This window comes from Staurois parvus, unplaced genomic scaffold, assembly GCF_062004578.1.
Source record: "Staurois parvus isolate SC_StPar_1 unplaced genomic scaffold, SC_StPar_1.0 ptg001255l, whole genome shotgun sequence".
NCBI classification, from domain to species: domain Eukaryota; kingdom Metazoa; phylum Chordata; class Amphibia; order Anura; family Ranidae; genus Staurois; species Staurois parvus.
The window spans coordinates 235380-259313 of record NW_028319051.1 but is presented as its reverse complement, the minus strand read 5'-3'; the positions used below and the strand labels follow the sequence as shown (position 1 = coordinate 259313).

The following is a 23934-nucleotide window of genomic DNA, read 5'->3' as shown; positions in this document are numbered from 1 at the left end:
GCAAAGGTAAGTGAATTGACACAGAGGGGACTTGGGGACTTAATATGGGGGATGAATTAATATGGGGAATGAATTACTATAGGGGGGATAAATTACTATAGGGGGGATGAATTACTATAGGGGGGATGAATTACTATAGGGGGATGAATTACTATATGGGGGATGAATTACTATATGGGGGATGAATTACTATAGGGGGGATGAATTACTATAGGGGGGATGAATTACTATAGGGGGGATGAATTACTATAGGGGGGATGAATTACTATATGGGGGATGAATTACTATATGGGGGATGAATTACTATAGGGGGGATGAATTACTATATGGGGGATGAATTACTATATGGGGGATGAATTACTATGGGGGATGAATTACTATGCTTACTATGGGGGAATATTACTATACTTACTATGGATGACACATACACATCATTCATCTACTCTTGGTCCGGCCCCCGGGTCCAATATATGAACCCATTGCGGCCCTCAAGTCAAAAAGTTTGCCCACCCCTGGTGTAGGCTGTAGGTTCTTTAATTTATCATTTATTTACACATCTCCCTGGTTATAATAAATATAACACGGAGTCTATGGTTGAACTGGATGGACTTTTGTCTTTTTTCAGCCAGACTATGTAAGACTAACTATGAGTCTGGGTATTTTAAAAGCCTATCTAAACTCAAAACAGAATATATTGCAGCTTACCAGTCTTAAAATGTGTTGGCTACATTAAGTTTGATTAGGGCTCATGCACAAGGGCAAATGAAATCATGGCAACCGGTATGCAGGATTTTGCTGGCAAAAGTTGGCAGCAAGATGCTGTGAAAAGTGCTCTGTAATAAGTAAAGTTTGATCAATGGTTACATGCGTACAGTGCAAAGATGTAGGCTTCTGCCTAAAGTCCTTTTGCTGCTAGGACATGAGTGGTTTCTGTAGGAATCAGCTAGAGTCCTTCTGTTGCTAGGATGCAGGCAGCTTCTGCCACCTAGCATTCTTATGTTGCTAGGATGCAGACTGCTTTCTGCTGCCTAGTGTCCCTCTGTTGCTAACATATAGGAGGCTTCCTACTGCCAAGCATCCGATTTACTAGAACACAGGTGGCTCTCTGCTCCCTGGCATCCCCCCTATTGCTAAGACACCAGTGGCTATTGCCTATTGGCATCCTGTGGGGTCTAAAAAAAAAGTGCATATTCAGCTGCCCTGCATTGTAAATCAGGGTGCTAAAGGCCTATCCACCAACCTAGAGTCTCATAGAGAAGAGGAGGGCACCTGCTGTCAGAGGAGCAAGGGATAAGGTAAGTAAAACTGCTTTTTTATGTTCCGCTAGACAAAAATGAGCATTTAACCCTTACAGTATAGGGGGAGCCCAACTGCAAGAATACCTTCTTTTTTTTTTTTTTTTTTTTTAATGAAATTTCTTTCTTTCGGGAGTTTGGCTTTAACCATAGAGCTTTTAATGATCCCTGGGGAATTTAATTATGACAGGTTCATTTTTGCTGTGCAGTTAATGGGTTAATCTAGATAGTGGTACTGTTGGATGGGGTGTCGGCATGTTCCTCGGTCTAACAGACAGTATGTGTAAGCAAAATATAGGTACGTGTGCTCCTGTGTGTATGAAGAAGAGGAGTCGTGCTGTTCCCGGGTCCTGTGGCCTCCCAGCCGCTCCTATATAAGGCCAGCTTTGTATACTCTGCTGACGGACTGCAGCTACGATGCCGGGTCTGCTGGAACGGTATGATCTGGAGTGGCCAGGAAGGAATACAGATGTCCTGATGCAGACTAAATGGAGCACAGATGAAACGGTTTGATGGTCAGGATTTTTTTTTTTTTTTTTCTTTTTTTTTATTTAGTTTTTCAGCTTTCAATTTAAAAGGTGCTCTGTTTTTGCTATAGGCACCAGCTCCACTATTGCTTCAGCCTTCTATCAGTCAGTATCACTTGCAGATGCATTTCAAAGTGTGAAACCATGAGATGATCATTGCACAATTGCTCTGGCCGATTTCCCATTGGGTTCCAGCAGCAGACGCCTGCTGGCCGGCTGGCTGCTCTTAAAGAGAAAATGTGATGAGAGTTTTTAAAATGTGCAGTTGTTGTGGATTCTGCAGAGAGCCATTGCCGGAACTTCTGCCCTCTTTTCTCTGGTCTCTCCTTTCATTTATCCACGTGAATACCAGACTGTATATACGCCTTCATTATCAGTACGTGTTTCAGGGCTGCGATCATTTGATGATTACTCAGTCATGCAACACTACCCAAATTAATTTTATATCTTTTTTTTTTTTCTTTAAGCAGTTGTTAAAAACTACTTCTTTTACTATATAAAGGGGGTTAGAGTTTCCCTTTCTTTATATAAAAAAAAATGCCAGGACATTTAAAAAAGAAAAGAAAAAAAAAAAACCTTTTTTGGAAAAGTAGACCAGTTAGAGTTTCCCTTTCTTTAAATAAAAAATGCCAGAACATTTAAAAAAGGAAAAAAAAAACAATATTTTTGGAAAAGTAGACAATCCAAGGTGATTTTTTTTTTTTTTTTTTTTTTTTTTTTTTTTGCCACAATCACCTTGGATTGTCTAGTTTTCCAAAAATATTGTTTTTTTTTTTTTTTTTTTTTTCCTTTTGTAGCCTCCTTGGCGGTATTCCCGAGTGTAGCTCGGGATAACATTTCAGTACCACAAACGGTAACCCCGAGCTACACTCGGGAATACCATGCGGCACTGCTCCGGCATTTGTTCTTCACTTACCTTACCCTGCACTCCTGCGATGTATGCCCTGCAGCGTCCCTGGCCATCTCCTCCGACCGATGCCGGCATCCGGCTTCTGTGTCCTGTCCCTGTGACGTCGGAATACGGGCGCCGCTGGCGGCGGGAAATTTAAAAATGTTAAAAAATGTTTTTGTTTTTTTTTTACATTTTACTTAGTAAAACATTGCTGTCTCAACCAATTTCACATACATTTTGTCCCTAATGCTTTGTCCTGCGCCCTGCCTGCATTTTGTCTGTTCTTTCTGCCTGGAAACTGAGAAACGTCCATGGCGTCCAAAAAGTGTCCCTTTAGGTCAAAAGCGGTTTTAGACCGGCTAGAGAACAGCGATGGTAAATCAGAACTACTTGCAGAATTGAGTGATAATGATTCGTGGGGAAAATCGTCATCAGACACTGAAAACGATTTTGCTCAGTGATGTGCGAACTTGGTGCTATATTTCACATTTCAGTGTTTTTGGTTTGATTATATTATTGAATTAAATGTATTATTATATTATTATTTTTTATGATTATTTATTAAATTATAATTTATGATTTTGTGTTTCAAATTTTATCATACCCGGGATGTTTACTAGACTCTTGTTCGGACAGATTTCAGTGAGTTATTCCTAAGAATTACAGCCTACAATAAAAAAAAACATATTTCCATGCAAAAAAATGGTACCGCTTTCAGCACCAAAAATCGGAAAGAATCATACCGCCAAGGAGGTTAATGTTCTGGCATTTTTTATTTAAAGAAAGGAAAACTCTAACTAGTCTACTTTTCCAAAAAAGTTTTTTTTTTGCCACAGTTTTTTTAGAACTGAAAAAGCATACCGTATTGAATTGGTTAAAGCAGTAGTAAAGTTCATTGTAATTTTTTTTTTTTTTCTTTTTAGGTGCACCCTGCAGGTATAAGCCATAATGGGCTAGTATGCACTGTATATTCACACATTATGGCAAACTTGCCTGTCTAAGAAGCCCTCAAGCACTGCGGTGTTATTAGTCTGGTGGATCCCAGGCATTTTAATCTTTGCCCGGTCTTCTTTCTGGATTCTCTGTCTTCAGCATCTTAAATAGCTGGGCTGCAATGATGTCACTGCCGTGCATGCTTGAAGGAGTCGCATTGCCACAGCACAGATCCGGGGACATAAATGTACACAGAGCTGCACATGGGCAGATCTGTGTACACGGCGACTAACAGGCAGGAGGAAGCCTTTAAGAGAGAAGAGGGCCAACAGGGTCTTTTATGTCTTTTAAATGTCCTGTCTGTCAGAAAATGTTGCAAAACCTGGCTTTGCTTTCATTTTAAAACACAGAACTTGGTAATGGTGCACTAGGTTGCTAAGTGGGAGGATGGTCATAAAGGGAATTTATTTGTAGGGTTAGGTAGGTGATTGGTTAATAAGCAGGCCACATAGAGAGGCAGGATGGAGATGAGCTGTACAGAAGAGGGAGTGAAGAAATAAACAAACCTAGTTAGTTAAAATCCCCAGCATGATTCTGCTGTCTATAATATCTTGATTCATCAATCCTCAATTACATTTTCCCTCCGCTTCCTCCATTGTGAGGGAAATGGGAAGGCTCTTGGATGTAAACGCAGGGGAGTGTTTACATTTGCGATTGCTGTCTGGTCATCATGGCAATCACAAGGTACAGGGCTGCTTGGATCTGCTCTGTACACTGTGCCCTCTGATCTGAGCCATCCTATGACAGCTCAAGTCATAGCCATTCAAAGGAGTGCTGGCTGCCCAAGGGTGTTTTTCTGAGCGCCGTTTTTATAAGCAGTAACGTGCTCAAGGTGTTACTAAACCCAGGACCCTGCATTCACTATATCCGGTCTCCCCGGACCCTGCATTCACTATATCCGGTCTCCCCGGACCCTGCATTCACTATATCCGGTCTCCCCGGACCCTGCATTCACTATATCCGGTCTCCCCGGACCCTGCATTCACTATATCCGGTCTCCCCGGACCCTGCATTCACTATATCCGGTCTCCCACAGTACACAGAACATGGAAATGCAATTATTTTAGTAAATATAAACTGCTACATACCTTTTTTCTTACCTTTTCTTATCAGCAGTTCGAGTAGTCTTGTGACTTCTATCGGTGTCCAGCCGAGCACTGGGTAATCTTGAAGGAGAAGTTTTCATTTTTGCTCTAGGAGGACGCAGAACACTTGACCTCTGTCTGGACAGTGCTGATTGGCCCTGTGCTGATTACATGCACCCTCCCAAGAAAAACAAAAACTCTCTAGCAATACACATCAAACCTAAGCATGTGCAGAGTGACTCCACACGATCTGTCTTATCCAGAGATAAGAGGGGGACACTAGAAGAAGGGGAGGATCAGAGAAGTCAGGATCAAACCGTTTTTACACAATGCAGAGGATTAACCCCTTAGGTTCCACAGTCAGTATAACAAGCATGCTGCATTACTGTGTGTTTGTGACAACATAGAATGATCAGAGGATGATGAGATCACATTTAATGCTTTTAATGTGTTTCTAAACCCAATATTTATTGGAGTTTTTCTTGTCCTTTAACCTGAAAAGTAAAAACGACTGCAGCCATAACCTCTGAGAACGTTTTCAGCAAGTACAGAAAATACCTGTTGATTGTGCTGAGAAATAGTGTCCCTTTTCACTTGTGAGCTTCTCTTTATTGTTTAAACTACATCCATTATATGATGGATTGATGGGATTAGTAAACAAAGGCAGACATGCTGGAAGTCCATGACAGCCATGGCTCCCTCCACAGTGGAGGAAAAGCATAGACAAGAAGAGAGAGGAAGTGTGTTTCTGGCAGGATCATCAGGTGTAAATAAAGGAGAAAAAGCTTGAAAAAAAAGCAATCCTAATGCAGCCACCACATCCAGGGACTGGTAAACTGCAATAGGTTGGAATGTTATGCTTGAGTTTAGATATAATCAAGCATATGATCACCATGGGAAAGGAAACCTTATGCAGCCTCCTTGCAGTGGTCTCACATTTTATTGGATGCCATCGGTGTAATGTATCTGCTTATTGCAGATGTCCAATTTGTTCAGCTAGGGGGTTGGGTGTGCCAGTGATTGTAGAGTATAGCCGGAGTTCTCTGCTCCGCCATCCCTGCAATTGAACGTTTGCCATATATAGATTTCCTATGGCTGTGTGTATGTCCAGCCCTCTGAATGGGGCACATTGTCTCTCTGTGTATAGGAATGTGCTGCTGACTCTTGTGGCGGAAGAGATGCTGTTACACGAAGGATCTGCATTCCTCCTGGCGCTGTATATCAGCCCTATACCTTTCACAATCCGGTCTTTCGCACTACTCCTGAGAATGATGCCGTCTGCAGCATGCATGGATGATTTTCAGCCGCAGCAAACATAAAAATGTAGCTTTGATCCTTCCATGGGTAAGGAGCAAGAAGTCATGTAAGCATCACTGCTAGGTCCTGTATATTTGTTAAGACGGCCATAGATTGATTGAATCTCAGTCAGACTGGCCGAGATTCAACCCATTTATGAGTAGGCTGATTGTACCAAAGTCGATCCATCGATTTGACTTGGGTACAACAGCCTGTTGGATTGTTTTTCAACAGTAACCAGAAACCGGCGCTCAAATCTCTTTGCTGCACTCAAAATGGAATAGTGCACTTGCTGAGGTGCTGCCCTTGATAGATCGGGGAATCTTTGATACTAGCAGAAAAAAACAAAACAGGGCGCACTCTCCTCATGCATTAACGCAAAAAACTAAAATTTATTAGATGCAAAAACATACTCACAAGCCATAAAAGTAATAAAAACAGACAAGAAGTCAAAGGTATCAATAAAAAAATAGTGCAGCGCTAAATGAATAATGAGTGTCATCTCCCAAACGCATGTGTATGATTGATGTGTTTTGTGATGCGAATAATACTGAGAAATATTACTCAGAAAACGAGCATATTAAAATAATGCAAATACCTATGAGAAACATATAGTCGTGACAAGTACAAAGATATAAAATGTCCAAAATTGTATGAACTTCTTAAAGCTGATGATATCTTCAAAAAACTTCTATATAGTCCCAGAATACTGATTCCATTTGGATGAATATACATAGACATATAGATTGCGCACTCACGGAAGCGCTAATGAAAAGCGCGTTGTATCATAAGCTCCTGGACATGCCCTGGTCCCTCAGGTATAATCAGGTGCGTAGCCGGGGATTGGGTGATCTTCCCAGTGATACTAAGAGTTGATAGCCAGTGCCAATAATCAAACTTTTCCGGGGTGCTGAGAAACTATTGAACGATCCCAGCGCTGGGCATAGAGCATGCGTACAGCATGCATCCTCGGATTAAAGTGCTACCGCGTTTCGGGAGTCGAACTCCCTTCCTCAGAGCAATAGATGAAGGTCCACACATGCTGCCCATGATTGGCACCTTTTGACTTGTCTGTTTTTATGACTTTTATGGCTTGTGAGTATGTGTTTTTTGCATCTTTTTAATACATTTTTGGTTTTTGCGTTAATGCACGAGGAGAATGCGCCGTTTTGTTTTTTTCTATGTTGGATTTTTTTTACCTGCTACTACTGCCAGCTGCTAGCAGTAATCATTGTGTTCTGGTGGCAGGAAAGGTTCCCCTCATTAACTGTTGATGGGGAAACGGAGCAATTTTTTTTCTTCTTGCAGCCCGTTGCCTGCCTCAGTGCACAGTTTATCTGAAGAGATGTACAGGATGATACTAGTTCAACTAATGATAGTCAGGGTGACATAAACCAGTCTGTATAGGAAGGATCAGTTAACGTGCAGATAGATAAATACAATTCTAGCTACCGTATATTCTGCATTACATTAACCCAGTGTTTCTCAACTCCAGTCCTCATGGACCCCCAACAGGTCATGTTTTCAGGATTTCCCTCAGATGAAACAGCTGTGGTAATTACTAAGGCAATGAAACTGATTAAATCACCTGTGCAAAATAATGGAAATCCTGAAAACATGACCTGTTGGGGGTCCATGAGGACTGGAGTTGAGAAACACTGCATTAACCAAACTTCAATAGAAAAGGGCCCATAATGGTCTACAAAGCCAATTGTATGTTCAAATTTTGATTAGAGTAGGGAAGGGTTAAAGGGGTCCCCATTGAAAGATTCCCCTCTATTCCATATTTCTGTTCTGGTGACCGCTTAAAATTTTGGTCACCGGCAAAAAGAGCAATTTTTCTCTAGCGGGGACACGGGACAGCCATAAAGACCTGATGGGGGTTCCAGACCTTCCACACTGGCCTTCGCTTCATTCATTTAAATGTGGATCTTGCACCTCAGGCAAGGTCTGCAACTTCAGTGCGCCCCTTTTCTTAAAGTGGAACTACACTGCAACTGAGCACCACAAACTAAAAATGCAATTTATTTCATTTTTTTTTTAATATTCAAAACAAACTCCTCCATCCATCCATGTCTCCATGATATATCTTGCTGACAAAACACTTTGAAAAACATTCCCCAGCATTTCTGGCTGCAGCAATCTTGAGTAAGGGCAGTAGGGTTTACTTCCTGGCATTCATCTTCCCTGTACTTGGGCATGCCGGCAGGAGGGTGTGCTTAGCCAAGAAACCCCTCCTCCACTCATGAAGACCCCTGGGATGTATGACATTATTTGCCTAGGCATGGAAACCAGGAAGTAAATGAAGAAATGTGGGGAAAGCCGTTAAAGTAAATATGACATACTAATGCTAGCAGCATAGAATATTTTTTAAATTCCGTGTTTTTTGGTAGAGTGACGTTCTGCCTTTAAATGGGGGGGCAATATTTAATATACTTCCGTCTCCCCAACTTCCCTGGTGGATGGGGTGATGTCCTTTTTCCTACCAAAAGATCCCAGGAAGCACTGAGTATCCCGAATCTCAGGCGAAGATGGCGCAGTACAGTGAGCTACTCAGCATTCTCCCGAGATCGGTCTTGAAGGAGGGGATATCCCCATTGCCTAGGCTCTGCAAGGAAAAGTATAGCATCTAACTTCTCCCCGACGATTAAAGGAGAAGTGCAGCAAAGCTTGTTTGGCTGTTCGTCTGTGGATCTCAGGAGTGCAGTCTTTGTACACTCCTGTGACCCATTTTCAGATTTAGCTCTTTCATGAAGGCGCTTGACCAAAGGCCCAAGCCGCTGGGAGCCTGAACCTGAGCCAGCTGCCCCCTTCACATCCCTGCACCCCAGTGAACTCTGGGGGGAGGGGGGGGGGTTAGGGTGGCTCAGGTTCAGGCTCTCAGCGGCTTAGGGCTTTGGTCCTGCGCCTTCAGAGCGGCGAGGAGAACTGAGCAATCAGTGGTGTCTGATCATTCAGTTCTCGCCTTTAGAGCCAGAGAAGGACAGATGCAAATTCGGATCGATGTTGCATCCACCTAGGCAAGTATGATTTAAAAAAAAAAACTTCTCTTAAAATTATTCACCATTTTGGGCAGGTGGTGGGGGGAGGGGTGTACTTTGAATAAGCAGACTTTATCACTGAGGTCCAAGATCCGCTTTACATTTCCTTGCTGAGGACTCTGATCCTGTTGCATGGCACTTACCTCTACTGCACTGCAGAGCTCTATGCTGGGTGGAATGTTGCAATGGACTGTAGAGGCAGGTGGACTCCAATCCTTACGAAATAGTAGCCTGAGTTCTTCTCCAGCCATGTTGGAAGGCATTGGAGAACTTGAGTGTCCTATACAATATATTTTTCTAGGTGGTACAATATTTCCATTTAACTTTTTACTCTGCTGTGCGTTGTCTTCCTATAGCTATTGGGGGCCTCAGAATCACTTTTTTCTTTGTAATTTCTGCAGGGGGTCCGATACCGCTACTTTGAACTTGGGAAGAATGCAGACCCTGAAAGAGAAGGTGACCCCCGCTTCAAGAACGCATTCACAGCCCACCCTGTTCTGGACCCTGTACAGATGTATCGCCTCCACAAACACTTTGCACAGGTGGAGCTGGAGAAGACGTACCTGGAGATCGAGCAGCTGCAGGTGAGCAATGGCGAATGTAACTTGAGCTTGGAAAAGGAGGGTTCCTGCCGGAAGTGAGCGATCCTCATTTGGCTTATGTTTTTTTTCACCTACACAGAAAAAATGACAGCCAGCTTTAGATTGCTCTGGACATCACCTTCATTGTTCTCTGCTTTGGTGTTTAAGGCTTGAGCTCCTTTCTACCACCAGTTTTTTGAGTGGGAAGCAGTGGCAGCCCCTTAGCTTCACTTAGTTTTAGTTGCTGGCCTGGAACAAATAAAGATGTGTATGCAAATTTTGACTCCAAAGTCTCAAGCCTGCCACACCCCTTTTGCGGTGCAAGCCTGCCACACCCCTTTTGCGGTGCAAGCCCGCCACACCCCTTTTGCGGTGCAAGCCCGCCACACCCCTTTTGCGGTGCAAGCCCGCCACACCCCTTTTGCGGTGCAAGCCCGCCACACCCCTTTTGCGGTGCAAGCCCGCCACACCCCTTCTGCGGTGCAAGCCCGCCACACCCCTTCTGCGGTGCAAGCCCGCCACACCCCTTCTGCGGTGCAAGCCCCCCACACCCCTTCTGCGGTGCAAGCCCGCCACACCCCTTCTGCGGTGCAAGCCCCCCACACCCCTTCTGCGGTGCAAGCCCGCCACACCCCTTCTGCGGTGCAAGCCCACCACACCCCTTCTGTGGTGCAAGCCCGCCACACCCCTTCTGCGGTGCAAGCCCGCCACACCCCTTCTGCGGTGCAAGCCCGCCACACCCCTTCTGCGGTGCAAGCCCGCCACACCCCTTCTGCGGTGCAAGCCCGCCACACCCCTTCTGCGGTGCAAGCCCGCCACACCCCTTCTGCAGTGCAAGCCCCCCACACCCCTTCTGCAATGCAAGCCTCCTTGGTGATCTGAAAGGCTGAGCTTTGATGAATGGGTCTGCTGACCTCCAGCTTGGTGCCAGCAGCTTCCATTTGTAAACAGAGAGCCTGTTGACTTCATCGTATACCCTTGACTTCATTGTTTGCTGTGTAACCCTCAGAATCCATTTGCTGTATGTAGCCAGGACACACGTGGCGTTCAGTAGGCCTGAACAATCTTACAAGACAGGGGTGACATCATCAGCCCACATAAGTTTGAAAAATGACTATTTTGCTGCTGTTGTGGTGGATGAAGGATCAGTGTGGGAGGGTTGTGAAGGTGAGTGTTAGGTGGTGAGGGGTGGGCTTTAAAGAGAGCCTGTCTTTTTAGCTGTGATTGGACAACATGACATGGTCTGATTAAAACCGAACTCCAGGTTTGATTTAAATTGTTTGCTTGAGCTAAATTGGTCCAAACGATTTCCTTCACTAACCCATGTGCTTGTTGGGAGCATTGTATACATTATAAGTAGTATCCGCTACATGAGGTATACAGCACTGTGTTCTAGCAGTGGGATGGCGATTTCCTATCCTGTTGCAGGAACAAAATTGAGCTGAGCTAAGCACCGCTCAGTCATTCAGAGGAAGCTTGGTATTTTCTGAATGAATACAAGGCTTCCTGTGAATAAAGAGGTGGGCAGATGACATCAGAATCTCTACCTTAGCCAATCGGAGAAAACTCTGTATTCTTTTTTTAAAATTTAAAGCTGCTTCTGAATGGCTGAGGGGCACTCAGCCTGGCTTGAGTTTGTTCCGGGAATGGAATGGAAAGTCTCTATCCCGCTGCTGTTACAGAGCACTGCATACTGTATAAAGCTGATGTTACATACAGTTTGTATACAGTGCTGACAGCGGACGCATCTATTGGTGAAGAAGAGGATTCATTTGGACCAAGCTGATAAAAAAACAAATTAACTTTTTAAAGTTAAGTCAAACCTGGAGTTCCTCTTTAAAGTGTGTGGGTCATGTGACATGCTCTCTTTAAAGTATATGTACGCCCTGTATACAATATATGTACTCCCTGTATATGTACACCCTCTATACAGTATATGTACGCCCTGTATATGTACACCCTCTATACAGTATATGTACACCCTCTATACAGTATATGTACGCCCTGTATATGTACACCCTCTATACAGTATATGTACGCCCTGTATATGTACACCCTCTATACAGTATATGTACGCCCTGTATATGTACACCCTCTATACAGTATATGTACGCCCTGTATATGTACACCCTCTATACAGTATATGTACGCCCTGTATATGTACGCCCTGTATATGTACACCCTCTATACAGTATATGTACTCCCTGTATATGTACACCCTCTATACAGTATATGTACTCCCTGTATATGTACAGCCTCTATACAATATATGTACACCCTGTATATGTAAGCCCTGTATACAGTATATGTACTGTATATGGAAGCCTTGTATATGTACTGTATATGTACGCCCTGTATACTGTATATGTACGCCCTGTATATGTACGCCCTGTATACTGTATATGTACGCCCTGTATATGTACGCCCTGTATACTGTATATGTACTGTATATGTACGCCCTGTATATGTAAGCCCTATGTACTGTATATGTACGCCCTGTATACAGTATATGTATGCCCTGTGTATTGTATATGTACTGTATATGGAAGCCTTGTATATGTACTGTATATGTACGCCCTGTACACAGTATATGTACTGTATATGTACGCCCTGTATACTGTATATGTACTGTATATGTACGCCCTGTATATGTAAGCCCTATGTACTGTATATGTACGCCCTGTATACAGTATATGTATGCCCTGTGTATTGTATATGTACGCCCTGTATATGTACGCCCTGTATATGTACGCCCTGTATATGTACGCCCTGTATATGTACGCCCTGTATACAGTATATGTACTGTATATGTAAGCCCTGTATATGTACGCCCTGTATACAGTATATGTACTGTATATGTACGCCCTGTATACTGTATATGTACTGTATATGTACGCCCTGTATATGTAAGCCCTATGTACAGTATATGTACGCCCTGTATACTGTATATGTACTGTATATGTAAGCCCTGTATACAGTATATGTATGCCCTGTGTACTGTATATGTATGCCCTGTATACAGTATATGTATGCCCTGTGTACTGTATATGTACGCCCTGTATATGTAAGCCCTATGTACTGTATATGTACGCCCTGTATACAGTATATGTACGCCCTGTATACAGTATATGTACGCCCTGTATACAGTATATGTACGCCCTGTATACAGTATATGTACGCCCTGTATACAGTTTCCTTAAGCAAATGATCATTTGTGAATCTGTTGCATAATTTCTGGAGATGCTGACAATGTTAAGCCACTACCTCACAAATGGGGCAGCATTGTCTGTCTGTCATGCAAGCTGCTTCAGTTGGCCTTTGGGCTGCCTGACTGATAGATCAGACAGGCAGCCCAGTGTACAACTGAATGGTTGCACATGTCACCCTGACAACACTGCTGCAGTTTGTAAGGCAGTGAGTAATCGTTGTCATCCTGCAACAGGATGTGCGGTGACTGGCAGGTTCTCCAGAAAATAAACTTTGCAACAGATGCACAGAAATGACCTTGGACCGAGATTAGAATGCCGCTCAAAGCCAGGGATTCCATTCCCATGATCCAATGGTGAAGGGGTGCCAAGATGTCAACAGGCCCATCCAGAGCAATGTGTGAAGTAACTCTCCCAACCAGCCACCATAACCTGTGTATAAGGATTGGCTTCGGCCTACGTGTCATCGCCAAGAAACCACACCCCACATAGGCTGAAGCCGATCCTCATACATGGGCTACGATGGTTTGGGGAGCGGAGTTCTCTCTGTTTACTAGATTCACGTAAATGCTTTGGTTTAGAAAACAGTACAGAATATGGTTTGATGCCAAACATACTGAAAAAAAAAAAGCTTTAGTGCTTACATACACCTTAATAAAAGAAGCTTGCATAAGGGAAAAGCTCTTATGTTTAGGCACACTGGCTTCCTGACACCTTGGAATTCTTCATTTCTGTCCCATGTCTCTTTATAAAGTGTTGCCCTGATATTAAAGTGTTACTAAACCCACAACAGTACAATCAGTCTGTAGATGCAGTAAAGCATGCTTGTTATACTCACTGTGCAGCCTAAGGGGTTTAATCCTCTGCATTGTGTAAAAACACTGTTTGAGCCTGACTTCTCTGATCCTCCCCTTCTTCCAATGTCCCCCTCTAATCTCCTGATAAGACCTATATTGTGTGGAGTCACTCTGCACATGCTCAGTTTGGTGTGTATTGCTAGAGGTTTCTTTTTTTTTTTTTTTTTCTTGGGAGAGTGCATGTGATCAGCACTGTCCAGACAGGTCAGAGGTTCTGCATCCCCCTAGAGCAAAATGAAAACTCCTACAAGCTTTAACTAGTGATCTGCTGGGGTCCGGGGAGACCGGATATGGCGACTGCGGGGTCCGGGGAGACCGGATGTGGCGACTGCGGGGTCCGGGGAGACCGGATGTGGCGACTGCGGGGTCCGGGGAGACCGGATGTGGCGGGGTCCGGGGAGCCCGGATGTGGCGGGGTCCGGGGAGCCCGGATGTGGCGGGGTCCGGGGAGCCCGGATGTGGCGGGGTCCGGGGAGCCCGGATGTGGCGGGGTCCGGGGAGCCCGGATGTGGCGAGTGCGGGGTCCGGGGAGCCCGGATGTGGCGAGTGCGGGGTCCGGGGAGCCCGGATGTGGCGAGTGCGGGGTCCGGGGAGAGCGGATGTGGCGAGTGCGGGGTCCGGGGAGAGCGGATGTGGCGAGTGCGGGGAGAGCGGATATAATGAATGCGGGGTCCTTGGTTTAGGAACACTTTAAAGCTAGCACCCAAGGTGGTAGTGACTGAATTGCTTCCAACCATTTGTCACACGTGTAGGATGTTTGGTATTTTTTGTAACCGTGTTCTAAAGAAAAGGTCATATTGGCTTTAGGTAGTACTCGATGGCCCTCTCACATGGCTCACCAACACCCAGTAATGTTCACCTGCTATAGAAGAGAACCAGTATGACTACATACCATTACACGGTGATATGTACAACCTGTCCACTGTCAGCATCGGGATTCTTCGTAATGTGTGCGTTGTTAAGGTGACTAACCAGCTAACCTCGTACCTCATCTAAAAGTGAAGGTTAAAGAAGAATGAAAATACCTTTTTTACTTTTACCCCGTCAGTCAGATCCTTCAGAGGTCTCCCCTCAGTAGATCTTTGTAATATTTTGTGATGTCAACAAAATGTTGTCCGTCTGCACACCGGCACCGACTCCCTGCTGTATAAATGTAATGAGATGGCTAAAGATGGCTTCAGCTCCTGTTCTCCACCTGTATTGTTTTGGGCAGTTGTGTTCGAGGTGGGCAGTTGTATGGCTAGTTGGGTGTAGGCTGGAATTCCACTTTACCTAAGGAGCTCCTGGTGCCCCTGTACTGGAGTTGGGGGCAATTTTGCCCATATTCATAATGCTTTAGCAGATTGATGTCCAGGAGTGGCTGACATCCAGCTTTTCGAGGCGCTGTGCCCGGCATATGTACCCCCTATTAGTCTTGCTGTTGATGGAGGCATTTTAGGCTCCCATAGGAAGAAGGACTTTTTGCACCATTTTCCATCTTGCGTACAAAGATTTTGCAGCAGGAGGAGCGAGACGCCCTTATTGGGCTTTCCAAAAGACGACGGATCTAAAAAATGTGGCCTCTAGACCCAGAGTGACATAAACAGAGTGGGGTAGTTGGCTTGCCTTCCTCCACCTATAACTGAAATATCAGTTTTTTTTACGAGACGTCCATGTGAGCTAACAATCTGGCAGTTGTATTTGGTCAGCTGGCTCCAGTTTCTCACGTAGAGTCATTTCTCGGCATCTTGCAGTGTAGTAGGCCCAGAGACAGTAGCAGCTCTGTCTTCGCCATTCCGCTCACTGAAGGTGGTCAGTGCTGCCCCCCACTGGCCAGTTTAATGAACTTTTTTTTTCCTTTCTTTTTTTCGCCTTCTGAAGCGTCTGCCATGAATTTTATGCTCTCGTGTTTTATTAACTCGTCCGTTTTTATCTCTGTGTTCCGAGGCGTTCCAGCAGAATGTTCACTGTACTCAGGAAAATAAATTGATATTGGAAGGGATTGGCACAGAAACACTGGCTAGAGTATATGTGAAATCACAGAAAAGGGAAGAAGAAAATGTTATCACTGTTAGCAAGTGTTTTTCTCATTGTGTCTTCCTACGTTCATGGATTTGTGGAATGAATAATAATTGTGTTACAAGTAGCATGAAGGATAGGCTCCCCCACACACTGTATAGAAATCTGTTCATCGGTAGATCTATAGTGCCACCTTGTATCAGTCTGAGGGTACTGCATGCTATGGAAGGAATATGGAACTCCATTGTGTGGGCAATTAGCTTCTCTGCCAGCAAGAATTCACATCAGGGAAACTTCGACCCCCCCCCCCCCTTCCACACATTGGGGGAGATTTATTAAACCTGGAGCACACAGAATCTGGTTCAGCTGTGTATAGCCACTTGCCACCAAATCGTGTACATGTCCGTGATTGACTACAAGTGTTTAGCCATAACCCCAGTATTGTTTTCCTCAGCCGGCGATGCTGTACAAGGTAATGGCAATACTAGTGGCTAATTAGCTGCTGGCTTGCTTTTACAGCATCGGAAGTGGGTCCCCTAATCCCCTGTTATCGTCGTCGTCTTACCCCCCCCCCCCCACCACCACTGTCTGGGCTCTCTTGTCCCAACGGGGAGCCTTTGATCTGATCCTGTAGTTGCTCCAACCTACAATAGAGGTGTTCGGAGACCAGATAATTTCCGATCACCCCTATGGCCTATGAGACCGGAAGCAAAAAGCATTTTCGGCATTTCCAGTTAGGGCAAATTTAAACACTTTTTTTTTTTTTTTTTCTGGAATGAATAGTTTTTTGGGGGTTTTTTTTTCCTTTTTTTTTTTTTTTTTTCCCATCTCATGTTTTCCAAGGTAGAGGAGAGATCTGTGGTCACCCCAGATGTCTCCATAAAGAGGACCTGTCATGCCTTATTTCTATCACAAGGGTTATTTACATTTCTTATGATAGTCATAAAAGTGAAAAAAAAAAGCAAAACCCATTAGTAAACAGTGTAAAAAAAAAAAAATAAAAAACATTTTTTTTCTTTTTAAATAAAACCATATTTGTTTTATTTTTAAAACGCCCCTGTCCCCTTGTGTTTTTGCACAGAGGCGAATGCATACGTTATTTTTGTCTGCAGGAGCCTGAAAGCATTGCACCAGTGATCAGTAGATCGCTGATGCCATGCAGGTCCCCTGCAGACCTTCAGAATTTCTGCTTGCCGTACCGGTTTTATGAGCAAGGAGATATTCTGACAGGAAGAATGAATGAACTACCACGACGCTGTGAAGTTCATTGAGGACTACAAACTGACAGCCGCTAAGGCTTTTGGGAATTGTATTCTCTCATTCACAGATGACTGTGAATGAATGACGCGGCCGTGTGGGCAGAACCCCCGTGCGTCCACGGGTTTTTAAAAATTTGACAGCTAGTGAGTGGGAAGAAGATCCCCCCGCTAGCTGTCAGAATGGGGGGGGGAGCCAGGGCCGGTTTGAACGGAACATGTTACACCCTGAATATGGATCTAATGCAGGCCATAGACGGGTCGTTTATCGGCTGAATTTTCGTCCACACAAAAAATCGTCCGATAATCATGCCGTTAGTGGGGCCAGCCCGTTGCCTGTTTTAGGTGGATCTCCTCATTTATTTTTATCGGTCATGCTGAAAAATCCGTGAAAAACTGCCATTTTTCATGGACATGGGTGGCAGCATCGGCAACAGGGCCGACCGATTATTTTTCATTTATTGGCCGAAAATTCGGCCGATAAACGGCCCGTCTATGGTCTGCCTAACATGTTACGAAAGGTGAACTTCTCCTTTGAGCAAAGCATCACTGCCATGGCATGTGCACACCACTGAGCATTGTCTTCCCAGCTAAAGGAGGAGCGGGTGAAGAATGGTAAAAACTGCAAGTATAAATGAGACCTAAACCTGCAGTGTGTTCCTGCATTATTTCTCTTTTATTGTGTTCCTGTATCGGGAATCCACTTTTATTGCTCCCTGTAATATTATCACCAGGCATATAAAATTCTTGAAGGGGTTGCTATTTGGGGGTCAGTTCCTAACATGGCCACACGCCCAGAACTACATCTCCCAGGAACCCTTTCCCTACATACTGTCTGTGGGTGGACTCATGGAAGTCAAGGCGTTGTTTTGCTGGCAAAAAATGTGTGTACATATAGAGATGGGTAGGGGAAAATGTTATATATTTGTCTGGATTTGAACTTTGTATGGAGTACAGGACCAAAAATGTCTGTATGAACTGTTTTTAATGTGCCGTTACCTGTTAAGTGGATAAGTAAATCTTACATCTGTTTTCTCTTTTTCAGCGGGAGATAAAGAACACCAGCAGCCTGTCTGTGGAAGGAGAGCAGTCTGCCACCTGGCCTCTTGGGATCAGTGCCCCATTCCAGCCCCGTACGCGTTTTGAGGTCCTGCGCTGGGATTACTTCACCGAGAATCAGGCTTTCTCTTGTATCGATGACTCTCCGAAGTGCGAGCTGATTGGAGCTGATCTTGCCGATGTCACCGATGTCATCAGCACAGCTGTCGATGAGCTCAACCGCAAGTACCAGCCGGTGCTACACGTGCGCAAGCAGCAGCTCCTGAATGGTTATCGCCGCTTTGATCCAACACGTGGCATGGAGTATACACTGGACCTACAGCTGGAGCTGGTGACACAGAAGGGCCACAGCCGTTCCATCACCAAGAGGGTCCACCTGGTACGTCCGCTCAGTGAGGTGGAAATCATCCCCATGCCATATGTGACCGAGGCCAGCCGTATCAATATCATCCTACCCCTAACTGCCCAAGACCGAGAACATGCTGGGGCCTTCCTTAAGGCCTTCACAGACATCCAGGGCAATGAAAATTCTCTACTCACCCTGTTGTTTATATATGACCCCTTCCAGGCCCAGCAGGTCAGCCAAAATGATATTTTCAGCCAAGTCAAAAGCCAAATTGCAGAGTACGAGCGCAAATACCGCGACATAAAAATCCCATGGATCAGCGTGAAGACAGACGCGCCTTCCCAAATCCGGCTTATGGACATCATCTCCAAAAAGCACCCTGTGGATACTCTATTCTTCCTGGCCGGTGTCGGGAGCCACGTCAGCTCCGAGTTCCTCAACCGTTGTCGCATGAACACCATCAACAACTGGCAGGTCTTCTTCCCCATCCACTTCCAAGGTTACAACCCCGAGGTGTCTGAACATGGGCAGCAGTCTCCCTCCGGTACCCTGGAACTGTTGCGTGATGCTGGCAGATTCGACAGGGACGTCTTCGATGAGGCTTGCTTCTACAACGCCGACTACATGGCAGCGCGCACCAAAATGGCAGCCGACGCTCAGGAGAATGAGGATATCGTGGAAATGCTCGACATATACGAGATGTTTATTCGCTACTCGGGGCTCCACGTCTTCCGGGCAGTGGAACCAGCCCTGCTTCAGTCCTACCGTACCCGTTCTTGTAACCCACGCCTCAGTGAGGAAATTTACCATCGGTGCGTGCAGAGCAATTTAGAAGGACTGGGCTCTCGTTCCCAGCTGGCCATGCTTCTGTTTGAGCAGGAGCAAGGGAACAGCACCTGACCAGAGCCTTAAAACTGACGGCTTTGTTGAGATTGTGGGGCCTTGTTAGAGACCTCGGACTCCTTTTTACATACCAGGACACCGATGTAGGTGCCAGAAACAGAACTTTACTGGCCTCATTACAGTACAGCACCAAGTGTGTGTGCTTCATCTTGAATCAAGACTCTATAAAAACTTGAAAACTCTTACCGTTGGACGTGAGGGGACCTCCCCTTCAACATGGACTGCTGACAGTGTTGTCTTTTTGTGCTTGTGCAGCACCCCACTCTGCAATAATTGCTGAACTGTCAATGATTCTGTTGACGTTGCTCCTTCCTGGAGAGGGGCTGCAACCCTTGGGCTCCTCCTTCATGGTTCCTCATCCAAAGAACTCTTGAACAAACATCCCAAATGGTCTATTGTCTTGTTTTTGTTTTCATGAACGTTTTAATTTAACTCTGTGGTCCATTTGGTTTTACGGGATAGATTTTATTTTATATAGGTGATCGGAAATAATAAACTTTTTGTTGTAAACCTTTGCCGCCCCGGTGCTGTAAAGTATGTAGCACCATCTCTGTTTGTAGAGTACGTAGTGGTGTCCTTTTTTAGTTCTTCAATTCATGGGGAGACAAGGGCTTGTGACTTTGCTGCTCCAGGGGCTCAAAAACAATGTCCTCAAATGTAATCTGTTCCATTGTACAAATGGTTCATCTGACTTCTAACGGTTTTTAGCCTTCAGCTTATAAATTGGTTTCCTTCACGTTTTTTCACATCTACAGATGTCAATACCAAGTCAGGCTGGATGGCACTTATTTCTCATCTCTGTTCATTCATCTCTTGGCCCTCATTCACTTCCAAACTGGCAACTTCAAGTGTAAAGTTTGTTCTAAGAGATGTAATCTGCTTGAAACACTCAAACCCAACTCTAAGTACGGTACTGCTCCAAGGTCCTCAGCTGTATCTGTCTCAGACGCCACCTCCGGGATTCGGTACTTAAGGTAACAAACTTGAGTAAAAGCACAAAGCTGCATACTGCCAGTTGGAGCGGCTTAAAAACAACTTTATTGATCCAACAGAAATGAGGACACTCCATCCACGCCTCCCTTTAACTCCTTCTGCCCCCTGCTGGGGCTTAACTGATAAGCTCTATGATTAAGCCTCAGCAGTGGGTGAAAACATGTAGGTGTGGGTAAAGTGTCCTCATTTGCAGGATCAATAAAGTTTGTTTTTATGCAACTCACTATTTGCGTGCAGCTTCCTGCTTTTCCTACCTTGTATTTGTTATTTGATAGAGATTCTCCATATTCTATCTGTTTTTTGTTTGTTTTTTATAACTGTTTGTGTCCATATTGTGGAAAATTTGCACAGACATGGCAGTTGAAAGCTGAAGGAATCCTTTCCCCACTCATATTGGTGTCTGTCTGACCACTGGAAAATTCCCTTCACTTGGTGTTGTCACCAAAACAGGAAGTAGGCAGTTGGGAGCGCCAAAAAAAAAAGTGTACGGTTCTTAATCCTTTCCAGCTCTTTTTTTTTTTGTTAGTATGGTGTTTTTGTTTGTTTTTTTTCTCTCTAGTTTCTTTAAGGGTCCATTTACACCTCTGTGGTGTTTTCATGTGTTTAAAGTGCAACAAAACTCGCTGCAACAACTGTTTTTTTTTTTTTACTTTATTTCTCCCTCTCTCGCTTACACCAAAGCTAAAACATATTCCATTTTTTTTTCTTCATTTCTTTTTGTGCACTGCCAGTTCTCTGGCCTAGGCTGGGCCCTGCTGCCTTCTAGAATTGTTACACTTATCCCAGGAGGCAGTGTGTTCCTAAGCCACAACTGTGTGGCACGTGCTCCCGGGTGGTATAGTGGCAATCCTCTAGAAGCTGGCAGCGCCTGTGCGTGCATATGCACCATCAGTCTTTGCCAGGTCCTTTTATACCAAGAGGATTCCAGGCATGCATATGTGCACATACACGTGCGTTTTTAGGATGACGGCGTGGAAGAAAGGCCATTTCTTCAGCAGTTTAGTTCCACTTTATTATGTGTTACGGCAGACTATTATAGTGAATGGGCTGGCAACGCACCACAATGTCCCCAAAGATGAACAATCTCCATTTTTACAATTCAGCTCACCACAAGGCATGGTAGAGCATTACTGCGCTGTTTGGTGTGCTAAAACGCACGTGCGTTTGGGTGTCAATCAAATCGAATTACCATACCAAACCACAAAGGTGCGAATGGGCCCTAAATACATTCAATTACAGTGACAACATCAGTAATCCGTAAACTGGTCAGGATTGTTAGCAGGAGGTACAGTAGCCCATAACAACCAATTAAAGTTCACTTTACTGATGCGTGAGCAGTACATGATGGAATTTTGTTACTGGTGACAACTGCTCGGTTCAGGAGAACAAACCAGAATTCACAGCAGCCAACCCCACGTGCAGCTTTCAGCCCTGTTAATAGACCAAGCCTGATGCAATTGCTGTGTATGACCTGTCAGTCCCTCATCCTGCATTTCTCTAGCCCTAGATGTGTGTTCTGTGTTCCGGGCTGCGGGCGACACATGTTTTAGGTTTGTCTTTTCTCTACACTTGAATCCATCCTTGACGTTCGTTGCCTGCTGCAGTAGTTGGCCTCATTGCCGTTCCCTCGAGTGATGTGGAGGCCCATCTGAAACTGGCTGTATTGATCTTACACTGGGGACGAAGGAGGTGCCGGCCTGCTTTCCTGAATCAGAAGGAGATGATTATCCCGAAGATTTTTTTTTTTTTTTCCTACTACAAATCTGAAACACCGCAGGCGCCTCTTGGAAGCAATTGTTTTTATATTATCTATTTAATATTTTGGGGTTTTGTCAATTGATTGAAATATACTACTTTAATAAAAATGCAACAAATACTTACTGATCTTTTTTGTTTATTTGTTGTTGTGTTTAATTTTTTTTCTTCTGTTTTTGCTATTGAACAAGATTGATGTACCGGCTCCTCTCCTGGACCCTAAATAGCTTGCTCTGATTTGACTGCATACTGGGAGCTGCTCACAATGTGCATTAGAAGCTGCAGCAAGTCAGAGCCTGTCTTATTTTCTGGCTGGAGGATGTCCAGCATAGTCTAATCCTTTCCTTTCCAGGCCTACTGTCCTTGGCTTATCTCATTCATTTATTAGATCTTGATTCTTTCAATCATGGAGGCTCTGGACCACGTGTGACCCATTCTACATGCAAATGCAGCCTTTCCTAGGAACACCCACTCCTCCAGACCTGGGGCGGACTGACCATTTGGAAACTTGGGCACTGCCCGGGGTCAGTAGGGGGCCCCATGAGATGCCCCTGGTACCTTTTTCATAGGCTTTTTTTAGTTTGGGCAAGGACACAGGGGCCCCATGATCCCCTATTGCCCAGGGGCCCCATGAGTTGTCAGTCCGCCCCTGGTCCAGACTAACGTCCACCCTCTAAGGCATTTAGATATTTGCAGAACTCCTCCCAAGAGCCAGCTCACTGCGGCAGGGTGCTGTAATGCTTTCAGGAAGCGATGTATAGCATCCAGGAAAGGCAAAATATAAGTAGATGAAAGTGGTTCTAAAGGCAAGCGAATTTGTGGTTGTGCGTGTGTCTTTTTTTTCTTCTTTTTGTCATGCCATCCATGCTCACTGCAGTGGTTTTGCACAGACCAGCCTTGACCCTCTGCTGGCACTCCTGGCTCCTCCGCCTTGCCGAGTGCCCCCATGGAAAATGGCTTGCTATAGGGGTACTCGTGTGCATGCTCACTCCCAAGCTGGCTCTGTGTGTCCATTGATACACATTGTGGCGTGGCCCCCGCCCCCTGCTCTATCTTCGCTGGCTGTGATTGAAAGCAGCGGGAGCCAATGGCTCCCACTGCTGCCTCTGTCCAGTGGGGTGGGAGAGAGCCACTGCTCTCGTATTCGGTGATTAATTGAGATTGGGCTCAGGTAAGTATTTGGGGGTGGTGGTGGAGGAGGGGGGCTGCACACAGAAGGGTTTTTACTTTAATCCATAGAATGCATTAAGGTTAAAAAAGAATGCCTTCAGAATCACTTTAACATTCAGCTTTGAATTTTACACAATTTGTTTTTCGGTTTATAGGGTGCAATTTTACCTTTTCTTTAAATATTTGTGTTCCTGTTCATGGTTCTTCCTCCAAACCCAATAAAATCTTTGTAAAGAGTATGACTGAAAACCATGAAAATAGTATGACTAATGTCAAATAACTGGAGAAGGGATCATGTAGCAGTGCGCACAAATAGAATATTCTCTTTAACCTGAAGTTAGGACTGAAAATGAGTGAAAACGCTCCCAAACAAATTTTTATGTTTTCTGAAAGAGGACATCCTGAAGAATAAAATAGAGACAGTTTCAAGTGTTTTTCTTCATACCACACAATGTTAGTGGCCATGATTATTAAACACGTTTTTCAGTAAAACATTTTATGGTACACAAACACAATGTAAAACCCAATTTTTTGTAAGCACATGCCAGAGAAAAGGCAACAGATTTGCCAGAAGGCAATGCTTTGAAAGCCTTTAACCGTGAATGATGGCCCTTATTGCTGTCATTCTGGCAGCTGTGGAGTAATCAGGAGGTCATGAGGCCCTTTGCAGGGCAAGCTCTA

The 23934-nt window shown here is 44.7% G+C and overlaps 1 protein-coding gene across 1 annotated transcript in view; it reads left to right on the top strand.

Annotated features, from left to right (window-relative positions):
* CHPF (chondroitin polymerizing factor) overlaps positions 1-22204 on the top strand; it is a 71942-nt gene extending 49738 nt beyond the window's left edge. Inside the window, exons 3-4 of the mRNA XM_089660624.1 lie at positions 9531-9713; positions 18073-22204. Of these exons, the coding sequence (XP_089516750.1) occupies positions 9531-9713; positions 18073-19332 (1443 nt within the window). The 3' untranslated portion in view covers positions 19333-22204. The remainder of the gene's footprint in view (positions 1-9530; positions 9714-18072) is intronic.
* Positions 22205-23934: the final 1730 nt, after the last annotated feature.